Here is a 10,461-nt window from a genome sequence, read left to right on the forward strand (position 1 = left end):
TTGCGCGGACGCGCGGATGCGACTTCGCAGGGATATGACGTTGCGGATATTAATAATTCCGGTGAATTTCGAGGAAGCATTTGTACACGAATCCACTCTCGCAGGATTCACCGTGCGGATCATCCATCCAGGGCTGCAGATCGCCCAAGAATACGCGAAGGGCGCGATTCGTTCCCACGCGAGTTGACTCGCGTCGCCGATACAATAACGGATAACCCGCATTCGACGAAAACCGATAATCAATAAAGTTCGAGCCAGTTAACATCGTCAAATCTCACCTCGTATCCGGCGAAACAAGTTTGATTAGATGTAACGGTTGTCTGATCGCGTTTAACTCCCGGAATCTCGATGAAATCTGTCGTAATCAAACGAGAAATATCGGCCGCTATTGTTTCGCGCTCGGGATTTCGCTTTTGGAGTTTGTCGCGCGCGAGCCGCGCGCCGTCGCGAAAGTATCCGCGGGCGCGGTGTGTTTCCTCGCGAGTGATCTCGAGTCGCGCGCGTTCCCGCGCCGCGCATAACCGCGCAATCTCGTCGCCCGGCAAGAAGGGATTGAATATTAATCACCCGGATGGAAATCCCGGCTGTCTTCCACCGACAAAATTCCGGACGCGCGATGACTTTGAAACGCAGCCGGCTTTTGTTTCAGCGTCACGTTTCGAAGTCCCGATTATCATACTGTAATGGATCAACGGCGGCGACTCACGGCGCGATACAACGCGTGTGAGATAATTAGTTTGCACGTGCAGAAAGTAGAATAACTGAATTTATAATCATCGCGTTTGCGATACACGCGGGATATCGAAATCGCGTGTCTCAAGGTAGTGGTGCGTGTATGATTTATATACGAGCCGCTTTACACCGGCTTTACACGGAGGACGCGCAGACGAAGGTGCGGCTTGCGAATTTACGATTGCGATTCTGGAGAAGAATCCGGAAGAGCATCACACGCACAAGCGTCTCCATCGCGCCGCGTCCTCTCGCACGATCTTATCGATCTGATGCCCGCGAAATGTGCCCGAAAAGACACTCTCTCTCTTTCCCTCCGCGAATACCGCCGACGTGTAATCTCTCCCTCGGCAGGAAACCACCCCCGGAAAGTCACTCGGTTGTAGCCACGAGGGTACACAGGGGTACATCTAACAAGAGTTGGCCGAGTATTTTCCGTGCGGCGGACAGAAGTTTCCCATGGAGGCCGGAAGATCGAGTCCTCATGGAAGAGGAAGGGCGGAAAGGGGAGAAAAAAAGAATCGTCGGTGAGTTCTCGGGGAAACAGGAAATTGTTAGTCGACCGTGGAAAAATGGGCGGGGGCGAGGATGATCGATCGATCGGTGAGGACGATACCGTTCGAAACAGCCGGCCGCATCGCAGCGTTGTGTAACGCGAACTTCATTAGGATGCAGACGTGCCGCGAGGTAATCGAGTTCCTTTTCTTCTCGCGGACTGCTCGTCACGCGGGGAAGCGAGACGTTTCCGTCGCGGGATGTTTCACTCGCGATGGACCGAACTGCGCGCAGATCGAATAACGCGCGGGCGCGACACGTGAGGGAATTTCGCGCGTTAAGCGGGAGCACGAGAGCGAGGGAGCCGGCCGGGGGAGGGACAAATTTGATATAATTGCGGAAATTATTTCGTTATCCCGCGTTCGAGCCGCGTAATTGGACCTGTAAAATCTGCTCCGCTCAGACCGGCCGTTTCGCGATTAAGCGAATTTTCTCACGCGGCAGGATCCGCTCGTCGATTCTAATCAGCCGTGGATACACCACCGCGGGGAATGCGAGGATACGCAGGAGACGAGTATTTTCTTTCGTCGAGGTGCTCTCTCCGAGCTGATATCTTACAAGGTGTCCGGTAATTTCGCGCTTATTATATCTAGATAGCGCTGTTTCTTTAAGGAAATTTCACACTTTTTTTTTTTCTTTTTAGCATAAATGTAGAAGAATCGATAGTGTTTGAAATAAAGCGTTCGGGCAAACGAAGCTGCTCAAAGGATAATCAAATGGATAAGAAAATTATTCTTCTCTTCGGTCAACTTCAAGTGGACTTTATTCCAAGAGAATTTCAATCTGAGACTTTGCTGCATAAAGACGTGCTAAATCGACGTGTCGCTGCGTATAACCAACGTCATATTCTTCGATATTTCCGCAAGGGAAAAATTATCAAAAATTCTCACTTCGAGAATAGCGCTGTGTGAGTAACGAGCTCGGATTATCGGGCACTCTGTATATTAAAAGTATCGTAACAAAAATGATAATTATATAATATATAATGCTGCAATAAAATACAAATTATATAACCAAATGTCGATTGCGATATTATAATAAAGTATATTATAATAAAATTACCTCCATTGAAATCGCTCGCTCTCGAGTATGAATTGTGCGAACATCGCGATATATAAATAGGTACGAAAATAATCGAGTTCGCGTCGACGTTTCTCTCGCACCGCACCGTAGAAACTCTTCTCGATAACGGATGAATCGAATTTGTACTTCTCACCGATATATTAATGCCGGCGTTGTTTCTGGAAACCGCGACTCCCCAGCAAGTATCGGCGAGCCGTTACCTCCGCTACCTCGCCGATAAAATATGATCGTTAATCGGCTCGTCGCGAACGTGTGTGCCGAGCGGACGAGACTTGCCGGAGTCAAAGGAGTCACTGCCGCGATGTCAAAATTAACAGAGTGCATCAGCGCGCGGGATAAAAAAAGAACAACAGCCACTACACAGAAGCGAAGTCGCGTCGTTTGATCTCGCACGTGACAAGAGACGATGAGTAATCGGGCCGAGCTCGCTCGTATTATCGACATCTCTCTGACAAGACTCTTCCCTTTTTATCGCTCGCTCGACTCGCTCATCGGCCGCCAAGCCGCGCGACTGCGTGGAACCTCGCCGATGTCGAAAACATCGCGTTTATTTTTCATTTCTACTTTTATTATTCCTCTCTCCGCCGCTGCCCCGCTCTCGATGCGCGGGGCCTTGTCCACTTTCGCGTTAAAGCGAAATGAGACATCACTCCGGCCGGCGCGCGGCATTTCGCATTTTCGGAAAATGTCGCGCGCTCGCGCGCATACAAACAATCCGTTAAACACCAGCGTGCAAATTCAGCCGTGCTCCCGCAAGTGCAATTCGATCGCCGGCGAGGGCGATCGTCCGCCAGCGCACTCCGCGTCCTCCGAGCAATTATTCCGGCCAATCTGCGGAACCCCCTGTCCGCGAATGAAAATGAAAATGGAATAGAAACGAGTTGTTTTATTTCGAACCGTGTCGTCGACTCGCTTGCACGCTCGCTCGCCGATGTCGGGAGGACTCACCTAGCTCGCTCTCTCGCTCGCTTACTCCGCTCGTCCGCACGAGGGGTTGCCCGGTGAATGATCTCCCGGCCTGGCCGAAGCGACCGTTATTATTGCAGTTAGGCGAGTACGGAGCATTGTCGAATTCATTAACGTCCAGCCGCGCTCGGCTCCCGTTCCTCGGCTTTATTTAGCGAACGATTAACGGCTTAAGAGCCGAACAGCCGGACGCGTCGCTGGGTGTGAGCGTAAAATACTGCCGCCACTATTAGCGCGATTAACGTTGCCGCTGATGTGTGTGTGTGTGTGTGTGTGTGTGTGTGTTTGCGACCAGTGTCTCCCCGTAACACACACCCCTGCGTGTGTTCGCATATTCGATTCGCGCACGCCTATAATTTCGCGGTATTCGTTATCGTCGCCGTAGAGGTTTTTCCGATTATCCGGTCCGATTTTATTCGCCGAGTTTTCTCGGATTTTCAGCCGCTCGGTTAGTTATCGACAGTCTCATTGATGATCTGTGCAGCATGAAGGAGCTCGACAGATTGATGCTTGAGTGCTTTGTAAGTGTGATTTATGCGAGGCAACTTTGACATTGCCGCAAGAGAATACCAGTCAAATTTATCGGATATTTAAATATCTAGAAGGATAAATAATTGTTTCTTGCTTTCGTTAATGCTTTCGACTGGTGTTACGTATTTATTTATGTTAATTAACACACTAATGAACTAATGAACGACACTAGAGGAGTGGCAGGTCACCTGTCATATGTCTGTCAACTGTCTATAAATCAGCTGTCAGAAATTGAGTTTCCACGTTAATTTCTCGAAAATTATAATAATTGTATACATAATCAACCGATCTTGCGTACAATTTTGCAATATTTTTGCAAATTTCTTTTTCAGCCGTCTTCGGATTTTTCATTAAACTTGTAAGAATAATGATTTGATTACTGGAATTAAAAATGCAATATGGTCGTCTTGTACATGCGATGTAATTTTGATTTCCATCGTGTCAGCTTTGGTACAATGAGTTTCTTCTAATTGTACGCGTGTGTGCACGTAATATGTACGTTTAATTATATATATATATATATATATTGTGTTTCCATTAATATGCAATTAAAGTTTAAACAGATTCCCAAGGAAATGATTCACGGACCAACTACCTTAATTATGCAGAACTGTCTGTCTGGAACGTCCGCCTCGAGAAACTTTTTCCCTCCTCTCTTCCCTTCCTTCCCCTTTATTCTCGCAATAACATCGGCAACATCACAGATCTTTCAGACGTACAACGAAGTCTATGCTAATTAAATATGTCGCGTAATAATGATGATAATAATAATGATAATGATTTACGACACGGACAGGATTTTCGAACACTTTCCACCGGCGGTCATGGTTCCTGCGCGTACAAATTATACAACAGCAGCCTCAACAGCGAGAACGGACAGGGATAGGCGACCTCGCAGTCGGTTCTCCTTCGATACGCGACGTCATAGCAATCGCGATTGTCCGCATCCTCGAAATTCCTAGAATGCACGAGACATACGTCACCTTCTAATTATGGAGCCGCACGCCATTGATATCGTAATCCTGCGTATCGCCCTCCTCACGCGTACCTCAAAATAACACGAATGGCGTCTTCGATCAGCGAGAACCCCGGGGGACTCAGCACCGTCTCGGCCTCGCATATCGCGCGAAGAATGCACAATCGTCCTGGCAAGTTCCGGCTGGAACGAGCAACAACCGGCGCTAAGACTCATCGATCACAGCCACGCCCGAGAGGGAGAGTGTTCTTTTCTTTACCTGTTCAACGCCGACTCGAAGTTGGCGTAGAGCTCGCGCCGGTGCCGGCGTTTCAGTTTCGCCGGTCTTCCAAGCACGGTTCTCCTCAGGTCCTCCTGGCTCGGTATGGGCCAGATCATGTCGAATTCCAGGTCGAGGTTCCAATTACTGGGCTCGGTAATCTGGATAGACTTGAGGAGGGTCAGGGTTGCCTAAACGGGTAATCTTTTGTACACTCGGTTTCAATACGCCCAGACAGCGCGAACTTCGAAAAGACGTCTTAAAGACGCCTGAGAAACCGTCTGAAGAAATAGAGCGTTCTTTGACTTTGGAGGTCTTTGAAACATCTTTCAGAAGTTTATGCTATCCAAGTGGATTTAAACACTTTTCTCCTCTCGAAGCAGCTTAAAACGCAGCCAATGGCCCAATGAGAGAGCTTCGCTTCTGGGAATGATTGAAAAGCTTGTTATCTCAGTGGACCATCGGCTGCATTCCAGACTGCATCGAGTGAAGAGTATCCAGGCCGTATTGGAGCCAAATGTACGTGAACGGAAAGATTGTGAACGCTATATTTTGTATGAAAACGCATCCGTCCTGTTCAATGGGAGAATTCTCTCTTTTGCGTTGGAACGCAAATTCTCCAATTGGTCAAGACGGATCCAAAATTCACACAGAAGATAACCTATGACCGGTATTCTGAAGTCTCTGTTGTCGATAAAAGCGACCCTAAAAGCGGCTTACATACCCTCCCAGATGAGCTGTGAGCCACTTTCATCGATGAATTCATCGAAGAATTCAAAATGCTGGTTTCTGAGCCCACGATTGTACAATTGCAGATGTAAAGGTTGACAGGGAGAGTTCTCCCATTGGAAAACGAATTGTCCTATTGAACAAGACGGATATACATACGGAAATCTACGCTAGAAATAACGAAGAACACCTGTGTCGACGATAGTGTGGAATTACGGACATAGAGTACGGATACAATTTTGCTTCGATGCATTTCGAACGTGGCCGATGTGCAGTGGAAGAATTTATTTCGGAGAAATCCGCGGAATGTAAATTTCTCCTTCTCGGTTGCACGCTGCGTTCCGAAACGTATCGAAGAAGACATGTATCTTTCATGCCCGCGATGGTACGCAATGTCGTCTCTTCGGATCAGCATATATACAGGGTGTCGGGATTAAAGTACGATTACACTGTAGAACGCATTGAACTAAACTGTGGTCGTAAAAGAAAAAGAAGTTTTTGCCGTCACACATTTGTAACGCTGCGCAGCGAAAGTGTTGAAAAACTTGCTCCTTAACGAGATAAAATCTACCGACAGGCACCGAGAAGCATGATCAAATTGGAGAAACGGCTTGCATAAAGAAATAACATTCTTTTCGTGGAGAGAGAAACAGTGACTTTTCTAATCATGCATTTTACCTCAAGACACCCGATGACTCGTGTCATTTAAATTCGGACACCCTGTATATCCATTGAAGGAAGAGCCAGGAGAGCTTCTTCATCCTCCCGGAAGAACAACGTTAATAACAGACCGCTTGTGTGTGTGTGTGTGTGTGTGTGTGTATGTGTATGAAATTGGTAGATAAAAGATAAAAAGAAACACGCGGTCTCGTTCTACGAATGAACGTAGATTCGATTACGCAAAAAACTTTCGTCCTGTACGCGAACGCAAACTTGTCGCGCAAATAAGGAACCGCTCGTTTGAACTAACGACGAGGCCTACCGAATAGCGAATAGCGAATGCTCTTTCCCTCTCTCTCTCTCTCTCTCTCTCTCTCTCTCTCTCTCTCCCGCAAAAGTTCAACGTGACGAAAGAACGAGCCGAGCGACGCGGCGCTGCTCGCTCGAAACAACAAGCAGCCGCTTGTATTCTCACGGCCTGACTCACCACGAAGGCGCTCCCCTTCGGAAAAGCGAGTTCCCGTCTGCGTCTGGGCGAAGTCTCTCTTGACCTTTGGCCGTCGCTGGTGCCGGCACTCAAGTCGGTGTCATTACGCTGACAAACCGCCTCCCCTAGGAGCAACAACGGCGGCAGGATCTCCGCGAGAATCAGGACGAGCCACGGGGCTCTCATTTCGCGGAATTACCGGACGAGATCAGTCCTCTGATTCACGCCGTGGCACACGAGCAGCCCGTCGCTCCCGGGAGGCTACGGGACGGGGGACATTTTCCGAAAGCCCGAAATGCGACGTCGTCCTCCGAAATATTACACTTACATTGCGCGCACGGCCGACGCGACGGTGCGGGCGACTCGCCGTGGCGCGTCGACGGCGACGCGCTCCGCGGCGTTTGCGCCGCGAATTAGCGCGTCTGCCTCGACGACGCGTCGCGTTGGACGGCCTAATTGAAAAGTCGTATAATCGTCGCGCGAGTGCGTATCTCGAGGTAGAGCGAATATTCACGGAGAAGCTAAATAGAGCGTCCCGCAGGACTCCAAGTCGCCGGACGAATTGGACCGCGGGACATTTCGCGGCGAATGCAAGAGCGTCTCTCCTTTTTAGCTAAAGCTCTTTTCCCTCATCGCGCTTTAAGTCGGATTCGATCTTGACACGCTCGGCGTATTAAACGCGCATTAAATGAGTTACATATATGGGACATATTTTTATTGTACATCAGGAGTATGAAAACTCGATTTTCGAGCGAAAATATTTTATTAGTCCTCTCTTGCAATGGTCATGAGAAGGATTTGACTACCGTAGTGATATATACCTGGACCAATAATTAATTCTGGCGTTACGGATTGAATATTTTTCGCACTTAATGTTGACTTAGCGTCAACATTCCTAATTATCATGCGAAACAGGAAGCAAAATTATTTTTCGAAAATCCTGTAGACGCGGAAAAATGCTGACCCTCCGCTTTTCTAGCTACGCGCGCAAATCCGTGCAGCCTCCTCTCCGGCAGGCGAAGTAAATAAAGTTACCTTTGAAGCGTGGCCTATTCGTCGCGTAAACGCGAGTTAAAGTTTTCATAATTTCGGCCGTGCAACTGCGCTCCGGAGGACCGCCGCTCGCGGTTGTGATAAAGTATGTATCTTCATCTCCATCTCCGCACGGACTGCATGTACGTTTGCTCCGGCATATTTTACGCGGTAAGATACCCCGGTCGGGCAACGCGGAATAAATTTCGGTCTTTGTCATGTTTTAACGTTTTCAGCGCGCGCGACCCGCTCTAAATTATTTCCCGCGAACGGATGACAAGGTGCGCGCGCGCGGAACTCTAGACTAACGAAGGAAATAATACGCGAGCTGCGAGCGCGTCGAGTGCATCGCTATGAGACATTCGGCGCGGGAATAGCTATCTCTTCTTCTCTCTCCCTCCTACCTCTTTCTCTTTCCCTCTCCTCTCCCTTTCTTTCGCCCCCGCAAGCAAGGACGACGCGTTTCGCGCGGGCGAAGCCGTTAATACGCGCGTTTCTCCGCGTTCCCGCGCGCCGCTTCATAATTCACGTTATCGCGAGCTATCGTACGTTGCTGCGACGATTTTCGTGCGTTTTCGCGCTCGACATATTTAACTGAGAGAGCTCATTAATACTTCCGAGTCTCTCGTAGGTCATTAAAATCTGACAAGCTGTCCTCCACTGCGGAGTCCTCCGGCTTTTCCATGCTAATCTTGAAAAATCTCACCGAGAGAGCTCGCCTGTTCTTCTTTGTGTGAAGGGTTCATCGGCCCTCTCTGCGTTTTTCCTACCGCGCTAGACGACAGATAGATAGATAGATAGATAGAGAGAGAGAGAGAGAGAGAGAGAGAGAGAGAGAGAGAGAGAGAGAGTGAGAGTGAGAGACAGAGTGAGAGAGAGGAAGAGAGAGTCAACGAGAGAGAAGGGGGGAGGACGAGAGGACCTTTAAATAAATTTCGTAAATCTCGCGAAATATATTCAGGAGCGGCGGAAACGCCCGTTTTATCCGATCCCGAAGATTCGAGTGCTCTCTGACCATCTTCGCCGCTCCCATCCGCGAGGTAATTTCATTTTCGGCTTCTCGGGATACTCCCCCGCCCTCTTGCTCCTCTTCCTCGCTTAAATCCTTTTTCTCCTCTCCCCGTGAGCGCCGTGGCCGCCGCAGTTCCTCGCGGAAAATTCGCTGATTTATTTAACACTCCAAGTCGAGCGGATCCCCTCGTCTCCTTCTTCCCCCCTCCGCCTCCTCCGTCACCTTTCGATCCCATCGAACATACCGCGACGAGTATCGTTATTCCGCGTGCGCCCTTCGGACTCGTCAGGGCCAGGACGACGACGCTGATAACCCAACACGGATCGACACCGGGCGGCGTTTCGTCGAACGCGCCGAGGGCGTGTAACCGCGTCCTGTAGTCCACTCCGCGAGCATCCCGCAAGCTCCGTCGAGGAAGTCGGTGGACGTAGATTCATTTGTTTGCCTTACAATAATAGGTCGCATACAGGGAATAATATAGCGCGCGAGTCTCTCCGGCGTATACACGTACACTCATATACGTGCTCGCTTCCGCAGCTTCGAGTAACGGGTCGCACGCGTATTCGTATGTGTGTGTGTGTGTGTGTGTGTGTGGGTGTACGGGCGTGCACGACGTTACGATCGCATTACGCCATGTTTGCACGTACAACGGTAAGCCAAGGTAATACAATTCCGCGCTCCCGAGAACGTCAGTTGCTAGTCGAGTTTGCATCACGTGTCATTAGCGCGAGTCGCCGTCAATTCACAAATTGCAATCCCTCGCAGCTATGTTCCTTATCACGCGGGAATGGATGCCGCGCACCACCGGGCGAAGTTTACGGAGAGAGAGAGAGAGAGAGAGAGAGACTCCGCGAGCGCGCTAACGATTCTCGGCAAGATTGCCACGTGCCGCCTGGCAGTGTAGACTTATTCGAGGCAAATAGACTGCGCCTTCTTCTTCTTCTCGAGAGAGAGGCTCGAAGACAACATTTGAAGGACAGCTACATTTCCCTGCCGCTGTCTACGGGCGTTCGATCTCCGTCTACCTTGATTCCTATCGGACTGAGTAGTGCCGAGTAGCTAATAGGAGTCACGTTAGACAGAGATCGAACGCCTGCACCAACAGCACATCCTTCCCTGCATCAAGGAAGATCCTTCGCAGCCTCCTCTGCAGCGATCGGCCTGGATATATGTCGGCCTGTACCCCATTATTTACATTGCGCTATTTTTTTTTCTTTTTTTTATAAAAAGAATCAGTAAGGCGTTTTCCTGTTTTTAATAACGAGCGAAAATATTTTATTAATCCACTGGACCATCACGAAAAGGGCTTAGATATTATAATGACCCAGAGTAAATAATTAATTTTGACTTTATAGGTCGAATTTTTTTCTCCTAATCTAATGGTTATTTTTAACATTTCTAATGACCATATAATACAAAAGAAATTGTTTCTCGGAAATCCT

General features: G+C 49.0%; 1 protein-coding gene across 1 annotated transcript; it reads right to left on the bottom strand.

Annotated features, from left to right (window-relative positions):
• Nucleotides 1–4,664: 4,664 nt before the first annotated feature.
• LOC105191795 (uncharacterized) lies at nucleotides 4,665–7,161 on the bottom strand. The gene is made up of 4 exons (XM_011155449.2): nucleotides 6,976–7,161; nucleotides 5,100–5,290; nucleotides 4,913–5,023; nucleotides 4,665–4,822 (listed from the first exon to the last, which is right to left on the bottom strand). Exons 1-4 carry the CDS (start codon nucleotides 7,159–7,161, stop codon nucleotides 4,687–4,689), a joined length of 624 nt encoding a protein of 207 aa, XP_011153751.1. The 3' UTR covers nucleotides 4,665–4,686.
• Nucleotides 7,162–10,461: the final 3,300 nt, after the last annotated feature.

This window comes from Harpegnathos saltator, unplaced genomic scaffold (genome assembly GCF_003227715.2).
Source record: "Harpegnathos saltator strain DR-91 unplaced genomic scaffold, Hsal_v8.6 scaffold167, whole genome shotgun sequence".
In the NCBI taxonomy this organism is placed as follows: Eukaryota; Metazoa; Arthropoda; class Insecta; order Hymenoptera; family Formicidae; genus Harpegnathos; species Harpegnathos saltator.

Excerpts from the sequence above, each read along its gene's own strand:
- LOC105191795 (XM_011155449.2), bottom strand. The coding sequence starts at position 7,161 with ATGAGAGCCCCGTGGCTCGTCCTGATTCTCGCGGAGATCCTGCCGCCG. Across the intron at positions 5,291-6,975 it reads CGAAGGGGAGCGCCTTCGTG|GCAACCCTGACCCTCCTCAA; the intron begins GTGAGTCAGGCC and ends TTACCCGTTTAG. Across the intron at positions 5,024-5,099 it reads TTCGAGTCGGCGTTGAACAG|CCGGAACTTGCCAGGACGAT; the intron begins GTAAAGAAAAGA and ends TGCTCGTTCCAG.